This window comes from Cervus elaphus, chromosome 28, assembly GCF_910594005.1.
Source record: "Cervus elaphus chromosome 28, mCerEla1.1, whole genome shotgun sequence".
NCBI lineage: Eukaryota > Metazoa > Chordata > Mammalia > Artiodactyla > Cervidae > Cervus > Cervus elaphus.
The window spans coordinates 34,130,570-34,151,377 of NC_057842.1; the positions used below are offsets into that span (position 1 = coordinate 34,130,570).

At 37.2% G+C, this 20,808-nt stretch overlaps 1 protein-coding gene across 1 annotated transcript in view; it reads left to right on the plus strand.

Annotated features, from left to right (window-relative positions):
- MAN1A1 (mannosidase alpha class 1A member 1) overlaps positions 1-20,808 on the plus strand; it is a 167,453-nt gene that overhangs the window by 48,963 nt on the left and 97,682 nt on the right. The window contains exon 5 of the mRNA XM_043889861.1: positions 11,769-11,849. Within this exon, the coding sequence (XP_043745796.1) occupies positions 11,769-11,849 (81 nt within the window). The remainder of the gene's footprint in view (positions 1-11,768; positions 11,850-20,808) is intronic.

Sequence of the window (20,808 nt, forward strand, 5' to 3'; positions counted from 1 at the left end):
TGCCTTTTTGGTTGGATGTGACCAGTGGTAGCTCAGATATAACCAATAGACCTGAGTGTGAAAAATTAAGGCAATGAACAAAAAGGTTTCTTTCTGAGAATTTTTCCAGTAGTCCTATATGAATGTGAGAGTTGGACCACAAAGAAGGCTGAGCATGAAAGAATTGATGCTTTCAAACTGTGGTGCTAGAGAAGACTCTTGAGAGTCCCTTGGACAGCAAGGAGATCAAATCAATCAATCCTAAAGGAGATCAACCCTGAATAATCATTGGAAGGACTGATGCTAAAGCTCCAATACTTTGGCCACCTGATGCTAAGAGCTGGCTCATTGGAAAAGACCCTGATGCTGGGAAGGATTGAAGGCAGGAGGAGAAGGGGGTGACAGAGGATGAGATGGTTCTGTGGCATCACCGACTCAATGGACATGACTTTGAGCAAACTCCAGGAGATGGTGAAGGACAGGGAAGCCTGGTGTGCTTCTGTCCATGGAGTTGCAAAGAGTCAGATACAACCTAGCAACTGAACAACAACAACAGTTCTTTCTTAAGAGTACTTTTGCCCTGCCATGTTATTTCTGAGTAAACTCAGCTACCTACTGGTAAAGAATTATGGAATGTCTTCAGCTGTATATGGAGGAGAGAATGGAGAATATATTCCCTCCCCATCCTCTCTTCCAGAGGAGGAGGAGAATGAGAACTAGATTCTTCCAGAGTCTAATGATGAAAGACAGGAGGGTAGACTTTAGTGACATAGGCCTAAAGAGCATCCAGGTCCCTTGTTCGGCTCTTATGCCGTTTGCTGCCCCAAAGCTTCCCCAAACACTGCAGCAGTTCTTTGCTTTTCATGTCCAGTGGTAGTCTGAGAAACTCTGGAATCATTTATTTAAAAGGATGAAGCACAAAAGCCTAGCCTCTCACAGTAATAGTCAGGGAGACAGAAGGCAGTTGGCTGGCCTCAGACCATGACCAGGGGACATGAATGTGTTCCGTGGACCGTAGGGGCCTGTGAAGAGGCAGAGGGAATCTAATAGGGGGTATCAGGCTATTTAGAAGTTCCGGAGAGCAAATTCTTTGACTTCCTTACTTGTCAGGTAAAGGAATTAGACTATCAGCTGAGTGATGCCTCAGATACTGCGCTTTGTTTCTTTAAAATTGTATTTTTGTATTTCTGTAAGATTTTATTCAGTGACTTCACAGACTTTTATATAAAATATCATTTTAGAACTGGTATTGATAATCTTGGGCTATACCCTTCGAAACATACTTTTAAAAGCCATAGTCACAGGTCTCAAATTTCAGTTTATTTTACTGTTCCTAATGTGAGAGGTCTTGAAATGTATTTTTTGCAGTTCTCTCTTTGAGTATTCAATCCATGGGGTTGCAAAGAGTTGGACACAATTGAGCGACTGAACAAGGACAACTTTGGGTATTGCTATATTTTTCTTTAAAAATATAAAAGTTTATCAGTAACATCCAAATGATAATACTTCCATATTAAAATTAATAACATATAAATTCAGGACAACTATATTGATTTAAAGTGCTTCAGCTTACAGTCTTGTAGTTGGTTTTATTATGTCCCATAAAAGAATCTGTCCTATATTCAGTCATTCTACCCCGAGATTCTGGCAGTTGTGTCAACAATTATTCTTGCTGAAAACATTGTTCCATTTATGTAAAGGAAGGAGAAATTGGAAAAGCTTAAATAGAGACAGAAAACTTATTTTTATGGATAACGTGTAGTGTCATTCCAGCCTGGATAAATTATTGCTTATTTTCAAATTAATGCTTTTTCCTGATAAGGTATTTTAATTGACAGTATAAAGGTAATGCAAAAAAAAGTTAATGCATCCAAATTTATTGCAAGGGAAAAATAAGAATGAAACTGGAATAGAATCACTGTTGTTGAGAGTTGTTTTATCTTGTGGTGCTCCTGAGTATAAACAAATCTTACAGTCAAGAATAAATTTGTTTATATGTGAAATATTTGATTTGTGTCACTTACAGATATAAAGTACATGTTTTTTTATGGGTTTATACTGTCATTAAACAAAACTCATTTTCTTTTAATTAAGACGTAGCAAGTTGATTGAATTTGCATACTTGGTAGTACAAAGTTCAAATGGCTTTAACAACTGACTTAAATCACTGAGATAATCTGTAGGTGCAGGGGCTTCAGGTAGAGCTTTGTATTTATTCCAAGTCTCTAAAGGCACGCAGGTCTGGGCAGAAAACTGTAAGGGTAGACTCTGGTGACTGAGTTTTCTGGTTTTAATTCGAAGTAATCCTAGGACAAGGAATCTAAAGCAGATCCTTGGCTACTCATTACTCATTCATTAATTCATGCATATATTAATTATGTACTCATTACCTTTTAACTTTTTAGTTTGTATTGGAGAATAGCTCATTAACAATGTTGTGATATTTTCAGGTGAACCCCCAAAGGCATTCAGCCTTACATATACATGTATACATTCTTCCCGAAACTCCCCTCCCATCCAGGCTGCCACATAACATTGAACAGAGTTCCATGTGCTATACAGTAGGATCTTTTTAGTTATCCTTTTTTAAATATAGCTATAGTAATTACCTTTTAATTGTCAAGTTCTTATCCTAATGAAGCTTATAGTCTAGCAGGAATAATAGTCAAGTTACCTAGCTCGGGCCAGGTTTTTTAGGAAATAAAGAAAGGACAAAGGAAATTACTATTTAAAGAGTACTGAGACATACAGAGTATTAATACTCGGTGATTTTTTTCATAGATTACCTGATTTGGTCTTTGTGACACATTACCGGGGTTAAGTGGTGTTTTCCCTATTTTTATAAATGAAAAGGTAACTAATTATCTGCCCCAAATCATGCATCAGACAAGAGCTGTGATTTTTCATAAGATCTGCCTAACTCAGTGACCCTGTTTTTAGTGGAGAGGAAATGCCAAGAGTTGAGAAATACATAGGCAGCCAAAGAATTTTAGTCCCTCAAAAGTAGGCATGTAATCTTGATATCTCAGTACTCATTAGGATACATCATTCCATAGGTATTCACTAAAGAATAATGAAGTGATGAGACGTTGTTATCTTGTCCTACTTCCTGACAAACTGTGCTAGACTCAGCCAGTAGAGAAGCTGGCATGGAACATGGGTAGCTGCACTGTGTCGTATTTTTAAATAGTTAGAAATGATCTGCAGTTCAGGTGCAACTGATGTGCTTTTTACCTAACCTACTTGCAGAACAAGTTTGTAGTAGCTCCTGATACAGGAAGATCATTAACCTAAGAACAATAATCAGGAGTTTCATATTTAGGCCTTTGCAAATTCACTTCTGAACTTCTCTCTCTTCTATGCCTTTAAAGAAGTATTGATCACCTAGATCCTTCCATGAGGAATGTTGAAAACTGCCTTCCATAATGAGTTTTATGTCATAGACATTTTCTCCAGATAACAATTTCTTATATAAACCCTCAGCAAAAACCAAAACTATTTTAAAATAATATTAAAAAGCCTTTTTCTGCATTGAGGTAAAGTGGTATCTCTGTATGAGAGGATGAGCTTTGAGAATGACAAAGGGTAGATGATTAGCTTGTTCCAGACTCTAACTAGCATCACAATGAGACTGATCTTTGGCAAGCACTTGAATTGTGCTTTTTAATTGTAATGAACACCATATGTTTTAGATAGCAGAGGTACTGGTAGCAACAGTGACTGTATTTTTTAAAGATTCAGATTGTTCTGTTACCCAATTGGAATGCCATCCTACTTTTTAGAAAATAAGCTATAGGGTTCTCTATTTGAAGGCTGTTAAATAACCTCAAGAAGCAAATTGGGATCTCTTCAAGTGCCTGAATGAGTTCTTGGCTTAGGTCCAGAGCTCCATACCATGGAGTATAGGAGAAGGGACCTTTGCCTTAGTATTGCTTTTATAAAAGCTCTGTTTTCAAGCAGCCTTAACATCCTGATGGTGTAGATAACTAAGTTAATTATCCTGTCAGATGGAGCTATTCAGTGTTTTCTCTCTGAATGCTGATCAGTGTCTGCCAAAGGAGATGATCTGGGTTTTGGCTATAAGGATACTGAGCTATGATCCCTCTGACAGTAATCAGTGATAGATTGGACTGCTACTTGAGGGTCTTTCTGGACCTGCTTGGTAAAACTAACCTATTAACAGAGAGAAGAAGGTGATTTGCCTATCTCTGTTGCCCAAAGAACTTTGTTCATCTTAAGAGGTTTATCATGTTACTTAAACATGAAGTTAAAAGCTGCTCAAACACATATTATACTAAGCTATACTGTTTAATATTATAATTTAATCTATTAAGAGGAGATGTAATCCTCAAGATGTTACTACAACACACACTCTGATGTTCCACATACAAATGAATGTGTATGCTAAGCCCAAACATAGACAAGGCTAATAGGTAGTTACCTGTCTTGAAAAGTCTAATGCTGTTTCCACTGATTCTCAGTAAGATAAAGCATAGTTGTTCAGTTGCTCAGTTATGTCCGATTCTTTGCGACCCCATCGACTGCATGCCAGGCTTCTCTGTCCTTCACTATCTTTGTGAGTTTGTTCAGACTCATACCCATTGAGTCAGTGATGCCATTCAACCATCTCATCCTCTGTTGCCCCCTTTTCCTCCTCTCCTCAATATTTTTCAGCGTCAGTTACTTTTCTAATGAGTTAGCTCTTTGCATCAGGTGGCCAAAGTACTGGAGCTCCAGCTTCAGCATCGGTCCTTCCAACAAATATTCAGGGTTGATTTCCTTTAGGATTGACTGGTTTAATCTCCTTGATGTCCAGAGGACTCTCAAGAGTGTTCTCTAACACCACAGTTCGAAAGCATCAATTCCTCAGCACTCAGCCTTTTTTGTGGTCCAGCTCTCACATGCATGACTCCATACATGACTACTGGAAAAATCATGGTTTTGATTATATGGAAATGTGTCAGCAAAATGAAGTCTGCTTTTTAATATACTGTCTAGGTTATCACCTAGACACCTCCACCTGTTAGTAGTGGAGCAGTTGTTATTAAACCGAGTTATGGCATTGGTTTGTAGTGGGACAGCTGTTATTAATACTTGCTTGTTCCTTGCTTATAGTTCATTGAGTAGAAAACTGACAGGAAGTTTAGAGGAATAGCTAGCAGAGAAGTATTCTCTGATTTTAGGGCTCAGAGAATTAGTGTAAAAAAAAAAAGTCTAATAATTGGAATAGGAAATAGGATTAAGATATTTAAAATTAAGATATTTCTGGAAATAAAAATTCTTTTCTAAGAAGTCTTTTTCATTTTAAAGTAATCTGATCTGTCCTGCTGTATGGAACATAAATTAAGAATCAAGGAGAGTTCCTTAAACTTGATGCAGGTTTGATTCTAAATAATTATCTTAAAGTCTGAAGGTGCAAAGAACAATATATCTATCAAGGAAAGTTTGTGCCTCTATAATTCCTCAGTCAAAATCCATGGCTGAATCTGTTCTACAACCTTAGTTTGTTATACAAATGGTCAAGCCTGTTATTTCACTTACTAAAATCTATCATCTTATAATTTGCTTATAAAAGTGAATAAGTTGCTTATAAAAAATGCAACCTAATAAATTTATTTGAGTTATTTAAAATACCATCCTGTCTAGTAGGAGAAGGTTGATATATATATTTGTATCAGAGACCTTCAATATGAGGGTTAGGAGAATATGTTGCCTCACCAATTTAGGTACGACGCCCCTTATCAGCTCAGAAGCAGTTACGGAACGAGAATAACACTCCTCTCCCTTGGCAACATAATTTTCCTAAAAGAAAAGGGGAGAATGAGAGGGTAACAGGCAGGAAGGCTAGGGGCCACCAAACAGAGAAAATAGGCTGCAAGTGTCAGACGTTTTTTCTTTCTCTTAAGCTGCAGGGCTTCTCTTGTAGCTCAGCTGGTAAAGAATCTGCCTGCAATGCGGGAGACCTGGGTTTGATCCCTGGGTTGGGAAGATCCCCTGGAGAAGGGAAAGGCTACCCACTCCAGTATTCTGGCCCAGAGAATTGCATGGACTGTATAGTCCATGGGGGTGCAAAGAGTCAGACACGACTGAGTGACTTTCACTTTATATATATTTGTATATCACGAGCACATATACACACACTTAGTATGCCAGAGGACAGCAATACTAAGGAAAGGGTTAACTTAATGTGGAAATTACCAGTCTAAGATACCCTGGGCAATATGAGACATTAGTAGGGACGCCTAGTTTTTTCATGATTTCACCTCTTAATTTTAGTTGCGAACTTTATTTTTTATTAAATTTATGTGTGATTCTGGTTAAGTGTGTTCTTTGATTCAAAAGCTATTGATAGAGGAAAGTCAAAGTGAAAGAGCAGTTTTTCCAGCCCACATAGTTTTGTGGGTAGGCTTTAAGCCAAAAACGTCCACCTTGCCCTTTCTCATCCGTTGTGCATGCAGTTTAAACAAAGACTGGATCTACTTCTCAAACTGGCACTCACGTGTGCACACTCACTGTGTACTAGACACCATAGACTACATAGGGCATGTTCCTGAAATGTGACCTTACTTAAAGATTCAAGGAATTTAACCTCATTTAAAGTAAACACAAGCTTCTGGATAGCACAGGGAGCTCAGCTTGATGCTCTGGGATGATGTGGAGGGGTGGGATGGGGTCGGGAGATGGGAGGAAGGCTCAAGAGAGAGGGAGATATATGGTTACATGTAGCTGATTCATGATGTTGTACAGAAGAAACGAGCACGACATTTAAAGCACTTATACTCCCATTTTTAAATTTTTTAAAGATTACATATGTAAAAAAAAAAACACGGATTGAAGGAGATTACAAAATCTACACTGTTAAGATAAATCACACAAAATTTTAGTGTTGCGGGCTGTTTGGGGCTCCCATCCTTCGCATACTGTTCTCTCCCTGCCTGGACCCCTCTTCTGTCATTAGGGTGAATCACTGGAGAAGTTTCAGAGCATCTGAAAAGATGCTGCATTAATATTAATAGGATGCGTATCTTCATTCAAATTTAATAAGTTTATTTTCATGTAAATTAGAATCAGACATTTATAAAATTGGCCTCAAACCCACAGATTGTAGAAGTTCACTTTGGAAAATCCAGATATCGTACAAAGTACTTTAAGCACAAAAGGAAGTTTGGTCAGGATACTATATTTCAAAAAGAGGATTTGAAACATAACTCACTTATGAGGTATGGCCCATGACTCCCAAAAGGATCAGTTTGCATTCTAGCATTTAGAAGATTATGATTCTGCAGTTTCTTGTTTGCTATTCACCCCTGAGGAAGCTAGGCCTTATTGGTCTACTTCAGCTGAGGTTTGTGCAGTGTAATGGCAGCAACTCTTTACTGGGTACTTTTACCTGTACCAGGCATTGTGTGCAATGCATGGACTCATAGTGCCCTGTAAAGAGTGCATGGTCCCTTTTTACAAATGGGAAAACCAAGACTCAGAATATGTGGTTTGCCTGGAATCTCACATTTAGCTGTCTCCTGAACCAACCTTCAATACCAGGTCTTTCTGCCTCTAGAGCAGTGTTTTTTATAGTCTTGCCCCCACTATAGCCAAGCAAGATGTTATATTTTTATCTTATTAGTCCTTTTCATCTAGAGATCTGTAAAGAGTGAACTAAAGTATATAAATTTCAATCTTCTTACCTAAAACATAGTATAACCCCAAATGTTAAAAGCTCTCAAACTTAGGTTTCAAATAAGTTGGATTTAACTTTGTGGGGGGGGGAGAAGGATAAAAAATTATATATTGGGAATTCAAATGTAGTTTTGGCTTTCAAAAGAAGGTAAATATGATGACTATTGTGTATGACTAATGGTGATTTGACATTCCTGAATGAGATCTTTAAAGACAGGAAACAAGGATCTAGGAACCTGCATGGATTCACTAACAAGCCAGATTTGCTGCTTGGACGGGCTCACCAAACTATTAGATCTGAGAAATTCAAAAGACAAAGCACTGACCTTGAGCAGGGCACTTTGCAAAACCATCTCTCAATATCTTCGGACAGAGGAAGATAAATAGAATTTAGGTTCTAGAACACATTGCTGGATCAATAAGTGGTTGAACAGCTGTACCCTGTAAGTGACTGATGTCTTGCTGAAGATATATTTATGATGGTGTTTGACATGGCTCAGTCCTCTACTTTGCAATAATTTTATCAGATATTTATATGAAAGTCCCAGTTATCCAAAGTTTTCATAGGAGGAAAAGAGAATGTATAGCAAATGAACCCAAAGCTAGAATAAGAATATAAAATCAACATGCTTCAATAGGCAGAAATGTGGAGGACTGTTCTTAGGTTTAAAAACTAAAAACCACTAGTACAAATTGAGAGTGATAAGATTTAAGGGTTTTATTTATTAGATTTTATTATTAGACATTGTTCCCCTTAGACATAAGAAGTATGGCTGTGTGAGCAAAAATAAATAATTTCCTTCCTTTTTCCTTATCAGTAGTTTTGTGGAATATTAAAGCTTCTACCAATATTTATATGATACTCATTCAGAGTGATACACATCACAGATAAATTATTACTATGTAAAGTTCTCTAATCAAATTATATTAGGTATTAGGTACATATTACAAATTAGGGAATACAACTAAACAAACTCACCAGAGAGTCATATATTATGATGGTTTTCCCTCTCTAACCTAGGCATTGTCTCTTATGAGTAATTTTCATGATTTTCCTTTTGCAAGAAATTTTTTGAAAAACAAAGTTGTAACTTAAGCAATTACTTAGCTTTATTTTGTGAGATCCTTATACCTTTTTAGAGAGAACATGTGGAAATTAAGTGAAAATACATATCCTTTTTTTCCTGAGATTGTTTTCTTCCACTAAAATGTAGACTCCATAAGTTGAGGACCTAAGTGTTCATTGCTGTGTCCCTGGAACCTAGGACAGTGCCTGGCACATAGTAGTTGCTTAATAAATGTTTGTTAAAGGAAATAATTTCTCTGAAAATTGTGACTAAGCTCATCTGCTAGATATTGACTCCATATATTAGTTTGCTATTAGCCTCTGTGATTTCAGTGAATGATTTGATGTCAGGCAAAAGTGAACAATTATCGTGTAGGCCCAGTGACCATGAAAAGAAGCTTAACAAAAGCTTGGCATTGAAACAATATACAAGCCCCTGTGTCCCTATCCTTTGAAGCAAAAGACTTTTACTTTAGTCTTCCAGGCCTCTCTTGAGTCTCAAAAGACTGGCTCAAGAGTTAATGATTAGGAAATGTGAAAATGTAGAAACAAAAAATAGCTTTTGGGCCTGGGACCTGGTAGTAATTTAGATTATAAATATGCCACATAGCATAATCACTGAACTCCCAGTTCCCTGAAAGATATAGATAAAGGCCTGGCACACATTCCTGTGTTATTTTTACAGGAAACAGACCCACCCCAGATGAAAGCTGCTGACTATAAGCACACAGACCCTAGTCTAGTTGAAAACAGAATATTGATGGTGCTTGAAATTTTACCTTGATGCCAGCCAATCCTGAGAATGGTGCATGAGCTGATCATGCACCCTACAGTCCCCTCCCTCACACTGCCTTTAAAACCCCTTCCCTCAGAGCCATCGAGAGTTCAGGTCTTTTGAGCATGAGCTGCCCTTGTTCTCATTAGCATCGTGCAGTAAACACTGTACTTTCCTTCACTGCAGTCCAGTGTCAGTAGATTGGCTTTGTTGTATGGGCAAGTAGACCCAAAGTTTGGTTCGATAACACAGTACATCTAACTTCTATTGTAGGTTAGCTGTGCTAAATTATCTATAATAGAATGTTGGACAGATCCATGTAGTAGTCAAATATTATAAAACAATTATTGGCAATAATTACTAATTATATGCCAGAATTATATGACCATTGATAAATAAAGATACCTGATGCATTATCATGTGAGGTGTTACAGGAATGAGGATAACAGAGCCCTAGACCATGAATCAGAGTACTCAAGTTTAAATCCTGATTCAACCACTTATTAATTGCCTGACCTTAAAATAGTCACAATAACCACTATAATTTTGTTTTTCCATTTGTAAAACGGACAAAAGAATAGCAGTTATTTCATACAGTTGGTATGAGGATTAAAAGACTTAGTCATATAAAGAGACTATATGACTCTATAATGCATGATATAGTACTTTGTAAATAATAATAAAATCAAGCTATTATTGGTGTATATAAGAGCTGATTTAACAAGGTTCAACATATATTATTGCTCAGCACTCAGTCACTCAGTTGTGTCTGACTCTTTGCAACCTTATGGACTGTAGCCCACCAGGCTCCTCTGTCCATGGGATTTTTCATGCAAGAATATTGGAATGGGTTGCCGTTTGCTACTCAAGGGCATCATCCCAATCCAGGGATCGAACCCACATCTCCTGCACTGATAGGAGGCTTCTTTACCACTGAGTCACCTGTGAAGTCCAACGTATAATCCTTTACTTAGAGATGAAACTTATTCTCAAAGAAATATGACCATCCCAGACCAAAAGCAGGATATTTGAGATCCAGCACTAGAACCCACGCTGCTCCAACTTCAGATCCTATTTACATTCTAGCTGTGCTATTAATATTCTAAAATAATGCGGGAAGAGTTATAGAATAATGTTGAACTACCTGCCAATGTATAGAGTCCTTATGGCCAAACAGTCAAATGAATAAAATAAAAGAACACAGATCAGAATAATAGAATATCCTGAGCCTGTCACATCTGCACAGAGAATATTGAGTATTGTAACCTCTACTAAAGAGCCTCTTGATGAAGATAAAAGAGGAGACTGAAAAAGTTGGCCTAAAGCTCAACATTCAGAAAACTAAGATCATGACATCTGGTCCCATCACTTCATGGCAAATAGATGGGGAAGCAGTGGAAATAGTGGCTGACTTTATTTTGGGGGGCTCCAAAATCACTGCAGATGGTGACTGCAGCCATGAAATTAAAAGATGCTTGCTCCTTGAAAGAAAAGTATGACCAACCTAGACAGCATATGCAAAAGCAGAGACATTACTTTGCCAACAAAGGTCCGTCTAGTCAAGGCTATGGTTTTTCCAGTGGTCATGTATGGATGTGAGAGTTGGACTGTGAAGAAAGCTGAGCGCCGAAAAATCGATGCTTTTGAACTGTGTTGTTGGAGAAGACTCTTGAGAGTCCCTTGGACTGCAAGGAGATCCAACCAGTCAATCCTAAAGGAGATCAGTCCTGAGTGTTCATTGGAAGGACTGATGTTGAAGCTGAAACTCCATTACTTTGGCCACCTGATGCAAAGAGCTGACTCATTTGAAAAGACCCTGATGTTAGGAAAGATGGAAGGCAGGAGGAGAAGGGGACAACAGACGATGAGATGGTTGGATGGCATCACCGAGTCAGTGGACATGAGTTTGGGTAAACTCCGGGAGCTGTTGATGGACAGGGAGGCCTGGTGTGCTGCAGTCCATGGGATTGCAGAGTTGTACGTGACTGAGTGACTGAACTGAACTTAACCTTTACTGAATAGAGGGAGGAAATAGCTTCATTTTATAAATATTTTCATAATTGTTATTTTAAGAGTCAAAATTATCTATAATATTTACATATATTTGACACAGTTAAAAGACAAAGCTTTTTCCTCTTGTGTATAAAGTTCTCTGAGGAAGCATATAAGATTGAACAAAATTTAAGTATTTCATGCACTTTTCATGGTGATATTTTTCTCGATTGTATCCTACCACTTATATATGAACCTCCTTTATTCTGTTTCCCACAGAATGCTGAAGTTTCTGTTTTTGAAGTAAATATACGCTTTGTTGGTGGACTAATCTCAGCCTACTATCTGTCTGGAGCAGAGGTAAGATGGAAAGTGGCTTATAAATGGGAATTATGAAGTGTCTTAAAATCATATTTTCTGTATGGCTTTTGTGGTATCCATTAAATTCTCACATTTTGATTGGCCTCTAGCATATACAGAATTTCTTTTATAATGTACTAATTAAGTGAGCACACTGGGAAAGTTCAGCAGAACATGCATGTCAGAAAATGTTAAACAATGCCTTTTAAAAAGCCTGGCTCCATTAGGTTATGTATCATGTGATTAAAACTACAAATTATATATGCCTATGGACAAAATCATGAGGCTTAGCAGAGTGGCAAGTTTGTGGATTTCTTTCTTTAAAAATTATTTTAATGTTAGTATATATCCCTGTCACTGAGTCATGTCTGACTCTTTGTGACCCCATGGACTGTAGCCTGCCAGGCTCCTCTGTCCATGGGATCCTCCAGGCAAGAATACTGGAGTGGATTGCCATTTCCTTCTCCAGGGTATCTTCCCAGCCTAGGGATCGAACCCCTGTCTCCTATGTCTCCTGCATTTCAGGCAGATTCTTCACCCACTGAACCATCAGAGATGTTAGTATAATGTTAGCTTAATAAAAAAAAATCTGAAATAAAGAAAGCTTGGCAAGTGAGATATAAAAACTAATATTTCAGAAAATGAGTGAGATATTCTGCTTCCCAGTTAGAAGTCCTGTAGGCCAGTAAGTCCTTGTAAAGTGTTTTGCAGCTGTTCCTAGGTTAGGCTTCATTGATTATCTGCTGCTCAGAGCAAAGAAGAAATTTTTCATTTTTAGCTGCTTTTTATCAATAGATTAAGAAAAGATTTTTCTATCATGCTCATGAAGAGCATAGACGCTATTTCCTCAAAAGGCTTTGGGCAACTTTATGAATAACAACCTAAGTGTCCACTAAGAGTCATTAGTGGACGTCACTTTTAATGTCAGCAGTGTTAGAAGCTGACATCAAGGAAAAGCTGTCACATATTTCATTTGCATATCAATCAGATTTGTGTCAGTCTCAGCAGTCTGGCTGGGGCAAGAGTGGATCTTACCTAGTATACTAGTTCATGTGTTTCTGTGCTCCTTCAAACAAGCTTAAGCAGAGCAATAAACGTTTAATGAGAAAGGCTGCATGCCTTTGTTATTGTCTCTCAGGTACTTTCCTAGTAATAGCAAAACAGCTTGTCATTCACTGTAGATTTTATTCTACCATAGAGGTTTTCAAAGTATTTAGGTGGCTTCTGTATTCCTCTTAATCTGTCCTCTTTGTGTTAAATCCTGTTCTTTGTTATCCCTCTTCTTCCCTTTGTCCAGTCCCAAATAACTTCAGTTGTTCATTTTGGTTTAGGACTTTCTAAACACTAAGCAAAGGAATCCATAATTTTAAAAACTCTAACTTAAAATTAGCTACTGGTTTTTTACTGAACAAATTTCTGCTTTTAGCGTTTGTGTCTTTGAGTACCCAGTGTCTGCATGTTCTCATTACTTTTGATGTGGCATACTTGGTTTTAACTCTTGTCATCATTTCTATGGGGGTGAGACAATTTGGAGGAAATAGGACTACTTCATTGTATCTGGACTCAGATAGGGTAATAGAGCATGCAAAGAGAAGCAGTTATGTTTTTCTTCTAAATATTTATCATGTAAATTGGGGTACTTTTTCACTCATAACAGTGTCTTAAGTTTATATACCTGGGTTTGTTTCTATATATGTGCATTCTTATTAGAGACATATATTTATTTGCTGATAAAAATATAATACCCACAGATACAGTTTGCCTGGATAAAATCATTTGCCTAAGATCTTGTAAGAGTATTTTAAAATTCTATGCTTAGCTAACTGTAGTAAGCAAAAGACCATAAAGAACACTTCCATTGAAAATAATTATTCTTTTAGTATATATGCTTTGTCCTTATCCATGTGCAAAACATTGTGTTAATTTTATATATATTTTCTGTATTTTAATTTTATGGTAAAAATTAACTTAATTTCCTTTCTTATATACTTTTCTATGTTTATATAGAATATATTTTTAATTTTAGTTCTTAAAGATTCATCTTCTCACCACAGTTTTCACTAACTGTTCCCTAAATGTTGGATAGTTGGGTTGTTTTCAGTATTCCTATAGTTTGAATAATGTAGCTATAATTAACCATTAAATATATTTATTCTTTAAAGTGGGATTGCCAGATGAGAAACAATTAGTATTAGGTTGTTTTACCATCATCTCCTGTTTTTTCCTACCAGTTACCTCATCACTGACAGTTACCTGTCATTTGACCAATGCACTCAGGAGAATTGACTGTCAGGAATAGGATCAAGGAAAAACTACCCTAAGCCTGAGCTTGATCTATTTGTCTCCATATCAAAATGAAAAATTAGGCATTCATTTAATAGAACATCAGACTGGCCACACTATGAATCAGTTGGTTTTTGATTGTTGATAAAGTTCTATGCTACACACTTTTATGTAGATTAAGGTATTACTAAGATAGTCTAGGAAAATTCATCTTCCTAAATTATCTCATAGAAATATGAAACTCATAGAAACTGCTAAATCACCATAATTTAACATTCTCATTTCATCGCTGGGGTTCAGGCATATTCTGAGAACATCTTATAAATCACCATCAGAAGTATATAAGCCTACATTGATATAAGCTTAAGATTCTTAAATTTATGCTGCAAAAACAGAAGAGGAACCACTGCTTTGGGTTACATACCTCAGGAAAATCACAGTTAGAAACACTGAGCAATAATGGAGTATGTCAGTAAATTTCTAAATCTACCAAAAGAGCAATAGACACGTGAAATACATTTTCAAAACTTAAAATGCCCTAGCTCAGTTAAAGTATGTTGTAGTATTTTTTTTAAAACCAAGTCACAGGATTTCCAGAGTGCATATAAGAAATACAGATAACCACAAAAAGTACAAACCAATGGGATAAGAATAAGATGAATACCAAACACTAAATAGTGTTAAAAATAAAAGCGGTAGCATTGCTGTATTATTACAAGTTCAAGGGAAACTAAAGTCTTTATTGAAGATAGTAAATAGCAGCATCTAGAATATCATTCCCCAAATTATGTTCTACAGATCACCAGTTTCCTTAGATATGGCAGGATAAATCTGTATCTGTATACATTCTAAAAATAAATTAGGAAAAACTACATCCTATATTTTTTCTTAGAAATTCAAGTCACAGAAGAAACTAATTTTATTTATCTTTGTGTTTGCCATACTTACTTAATTACAAACTCTTTATTTTTTTTAATGTAACATCTGGTAACACTGAGTTACAAACATTGTTTCCCAGAACAAATTTTGGGAAATGTTGATGAAGAGTAACCAAAGCAAAAGTGACATTGAAAATCGGCAAATGCAAAACAAGCCATTTCAAGAGACAATGATACATGTAGAAAATAACATGTATGACTATATCAAATATTATTGTGTGTTTTACCACAGAAATCAGTGGTTGTGTTGAGCAGAAAGTTAAGTTAATGGGATACAGTCATGTCATAGACATGTAGAAAAAGTCTGAAGAACAAATTGAAACTAACACTCTCAAGGTGCCAGAGAGGATCTTTATAGCTGAACAATCACTCTGGGATATCCTAGAAATAATAAATATGCACTGATTTTTTTCTACCCTTATCAAGATGCAAAGCCCGATCAGAAAGGTCAGTTGTTGTTTTAGTTAATGTGGCCCTGTGAGGGTCTTGGGAAATGAAAGAGAGGATATGATAGGAGTCTTCCGTGTGGCTTGAATTCAGTATCCCATGAAAACCAAATATAGATAATTTCTAAACAGGAAATTGAGGCTCTGTTGGAGGGGTATGAAGAAAAAATGTTTGGGAGTTTAAAAAAAAAAAAGGACATAATTTCACTATGGTGGGTCAAAGGAAATACACAAACTCTATGGAAACTGATAATTTAATAAAATACTTAGGAAAGCTTTTCCTGATTTGAAAAACTATAAATTGAGAGAGAACATTTAGTACTGACCAGGTATTTAGTTCTCAGAGGAAACAGTTAATACGGTTTAAGTATGTGAAGTAGAAAAACAAAAAGTCAACTCATCAAAGCTAAAAAGATTGAATGAGCATCTGCTCCAAGACTGGGGAAACATGTATAGTGGATTTTTACATTAGATCACTTTACTCCGTCAAGATAGCCTTCATTTTGAAGGCAGCAAAAGAATGTTTTCCCAAATTAACCAAAAGAAATCCACTGCTCCAGACATACCAATAGGAAAGATTGCTGAAGAACTTCCTGAAAAAGAGAAGTAGCTAATATCACTAATTTTAAGGATATCAAGGGGGTAAACCTAAAGGAAGGGGAAGGATTGTGGAGTGGGGGGGAGGGAAATAAGATTGAGAATGTGAGTATAGTGGTAGAAAAATCTTTTTTTTTTTCCCCTCATAATGGATTCTGGCATTTGGGGTGCTTACAGGGGCTAGACATCAATTTTGTAGAGTTTATTTAGTGATGTTCCTTACATATACTTTAGATATTAATTTACTATTGAAAATTTTATAAAAGAGTGTGATAAACTGAATAAGTAATAATTGCATTTAAAAATGTTCAACTTAGCAAAATGATACTGGATGACAGTAATTTTGCTTAAATGTGTCATTGTTTCCATGGTTAATGAGTTAAATTGTTTCATGTTGAATATTTTATTAAGATTGGAAGTTTATACTTTAAAAGGGATCTAGGAGTACGTGGAATTGATTCTAAAATAATGTACACTTTAGTCAAGCAAAAATACTACTGTTTTTTTTTGGCCTATATTGAGTTATAGAAATCATCCCTACTGCTTAACTCAGGTTTGCTATATGTCTCACTCTGTACAAAGCTCTATCCTGTATTTATGATTGTTTTTGAAAGCACAGAAGTTTTATTAGCTGTGAGAACTTTATCTCAGTAATTCATGAAAGCAGTTCTACAGTGTGCCGATAATTTCAGCTCCAAAACTTATTCATGGCTAATATATAAATGCCCAAAGCTGGCATAGATTTGCATCTGATTGATAAAAATGATAGACCAAACAAGAGGGCTTGGCACCTAAAGGAGAGGGGAACTCAGAAAATTAACTTGCTTCTTTATGAAATAGGACTGCAAATTCACATCAGTTAGAAGAAACTAGCATGGTACAATAACAGCCTCAAAAATCCTAGTGGTTTAAAAGAATATGCTCTACCCACTTTCTGTCCTGTGCCTGCCACATGATCTGCCCACGACTCTGCTTCTCGTCAGCCTCCCTCCGGAGCCCAGACACAGATGGACCAGCTGCCATCTGAGTCATTTGCATTTGCCAAGACAGGAGTCAGGGTGTTGGAGGGGAGGTAGCAAAAGAAAACCTAGAAAATCACACACTGGCTTTTAATGCAGCAGTTGGAAAAACACCTGTTACTTCAGCTCTCTTCTCATTGGCCAAAGCAAGTCACTTGGTCACTGTAACTTAAAGGGTTAGGGGAGGGAATGCAGTGTTCCACCACATGCCTGGGAGTAAATAGTGTTAGTGACCGCCCCAGGGGCCAGTGACTTGGGTTAAACTGTGTAGTCTTCTCAACTGCCAGGAGAAGCAGAAGATAGGAATTTGTGAGAAGGAGAACTTTTTGAAGAGTTCCCAAACTGGAATTAGCCTGCACCACAAGGAAAAGACTTCCATCCTGTGGCCCTAGGGTAATAAGTAGAGATAGGGACAGGAATGGGAATCGTCATGGGATAGGAATACATATCTTCACTAACTTTTCAAGTAAAAGGCTTCTAGCACATGTCTGCAAAAATTCTGTTTCTCCACGGAGAAAGCAGCGGCATCCCACTCCAGTACTCTTGCCTGGAAAATCCCATGGATGGAGGAGCCTGGTGAGCTGCAGTCCATGGGGTCGCGAAGAGTCAGACACGACTGAGCGACTTCACTTTCACTTTTCACTTTCATGCATTGGAGAAGGAACTGGCAACCCACTCCAGTGTTCTTACCTGGAGAATCCCAGGGATGGAGGAGCCTGGTGGGCTGCCGTCTATGGGGTCGCACAGAGTCGGACACGACTGAAGTGACGCAGCAGCAGCAGCTGTTTCTCCAAGAAACATCTGCATTCTAGACGTCTCCTCTAACTTTCCAGTTTTCAAACAGCAAAGTTGAGAAACAGAGATAAACTATTTTATAGAACAGAGACACCTGCCACCAGCCCTGAGTTGTCTGGTGGGCGAGCTGATTGTTGCTTTTTGGCATCACCCTGCTGTGTTGAGCCCTCCTTGTAGACCTGGTGTTTTTTGTCTAGCCACTATTCTCTTCAATTAAAGTGTTTCATAAGGCCAGGCACTTCTTGTTTTGCAAAACCTAATGTAAAAGATGAGGTAATATGTTTACATTTAGATTTATGTTGAATCATTTCATAATTTACAATACCTGTTAAAACCAATGCTTCAAATCATTTTTATTGCCTGAGTTATATTGACATGGATTTCTAATACTAAATTTGTATGTGTATACATGTGTGTGATGTAAACAAATGCTATATTTTTCCAGGAATATTTCTGTATATGTTTTTTCTTTGAAATTACTGGGATGTCTTTTAGAAAGGTATCATGAGGTAGCTATAGCAAGGAATCTTAAATTTAATGGGACGGGTAGAAAATTCCTGAGAACTGGGATAATTTACCATCTGTTAAGCTCATGTATTGAGTGAATCAGCATATGCTTATTGAATACCTACTTTGAGGCACTGCACTTGGTGCTGCAGAAACAGTGAACAAGGGAAGTAGTCTCCGTTGACAAATATTAATCCAGATGTTATAACAGCCCTATAAAGTAAGAGTGGATATTGTTTTTATCCTCATTTTATATAGGAAGAAACATAGCACTGAGAGTTAAGTAATTTACCCAAGGGCATACAAAATAGCAGAGCTGGCTTTCAGAGTTGGACAGTCTAGCTTTAGGATACCAAGTAGCAACCAAACATTAGGGATCTCAAACTTAGGGCTCTAGGCTTGAATTTCTGAGTGCTCAGTCATGTCTGACTCTGTGACCCTAGAACTATAACCCTCCAGGCTCCTCTGACCATGGATGGAATTTTCCAGTCAAGAATACTGGAATGGGTTACCATTTCCTATTCCAGGGGATCTTCCTGACCCAGGGAATGAACCCACTTCTCCTGCATCTCCTGCATCAGCAAGCGGGTTCTCTATCACTGCGCCACCTGGGAAGCCCAGACTTATGAGTCATCAACAGCTAAATGATAATTGAATGGATAGAAGGGAATGGGGCTGCTAAGAATATATATAGATTGAAAAGAGATAGCCTAAACATGTAGGCATTAGTGAGAGAAAGGAGCTAGAAAAGAACACCAAGAAGTTGGAAGTTGTAATCCCAGAATTAAGAGGAAAACTGATAAAATGTGATTATCACAGAAGCAAAGGGAAAAAAGTATTTTGAAAAATGAGGAAATACTCAGTTGTGTCAAAGGTTGCTGCTAGGGCAGGATGTCTGAGGACTGAAGAGTATCTTTGGACATAACTATATAGAGGTCACGGATAACTCTACTGAAAGTACTTTTGGTAGAGTAATAGCATATAATCCAGATTGATTTTGATTGAAGAGGAGATCTTTAAGAAGGTAGGGGAGGGGAGGATTCAGAGGACAGACAACTTTATAGAGTGTTTCCTCCTCCATTGCAGTATGAGAGAATAGAGGAGAAAATAGGCGTACATGTGAGTGCCTTGGCAGATTTGGTGGCAAACATATGAGATGTTTTTTATCCAATGGTCCCTGTTAACTGTGCGAAGAATTATCAGACAGGGTGTTTGCTGAGGTTCATGAGGAGAGAATAGACATTTCAGATGACTGTGTATACTTTGAAATTGTCATGCTTGAGAGGGCTGGCTAGAGAAACATGGTAGACTTTCCGGACAGCATCTTGGCAGGAGACCATGAGCTCATGGTGGCATCAGTCCTCGGGTATGTGATACTTCTTTCTCCAGCAGTGCTCAGGAGTGCAGATACTAGCATGGACAAGGTAGCTGGTTTGGTTTTGTTGAGTTTTGCTAGATGGGTGAGACAGAGACATCAAAAAAGGTATGGACTTAATATGGTATTGTCAAAAAGAGTATTAAAATTATAGACCATGAAGTCCAAGAACAAGTATAAGACAGTATGAAAAAAATCAGGTGAGTGACAGAGAGAAAATCGACTGGTTAAATTGCCTGCTTAGTTGAAGTAGGATAGCAGTAGTAGCAGTAATTTAGCAAATAACTAGACAGTCTGGAAGTTAAGGCTGCATAGTGGAATGTATAAATAAGAGATCTAAAAAAATAGGGCAGTTTTGAATGATGTCATAATCCAGGATGACATCATAAGGATGAGTGACTAAGGAGATTTTGCAAGAAACTATGTGCATGGCTTCCTGTGCAATGTATTTTAATTGAAAAACATAACTGGTCTTAAAAAGAAAAAACCTTCCAAGCATCAGTGAACTTATTTTTAAATTTTGTAAGATATAAACACTTTACATAATATTTATAAATCCATAAGGAAGTATGTACTGAACAAAGGTCACTACTTCAACAAAAAGGAGAAGAATATTCATGCAGTATGAAATTTAAATGTATGATTGTTGGACAGACACTCATGACTGTAGAGCCTTAAGTTAGTACAGATGATTGGAGTTGGCAGTAGAAATGTAAACAAATGCATATAACTAGTTAGTTAGATTTAATGCAACTATGTACCTGTGCAAAGCTGTTTCTTTTCAGCTATAACTAGATGAAATTTTGTCAGTGATAACTGTAGTAAATTTAATTGTAGTGATGTGAATTTGTTTTGAATTTCCTTTAGCCCATTCGCACTGCTATAATGGTATGGTAGCATATCATAAACTAGGTGGCTTATAAACAACACACACTTATTTCTCATAGTTATGGTGGCTGGGAAATCCAAGATCAAGGTGCCAGAAGATTCTGGTGTCTC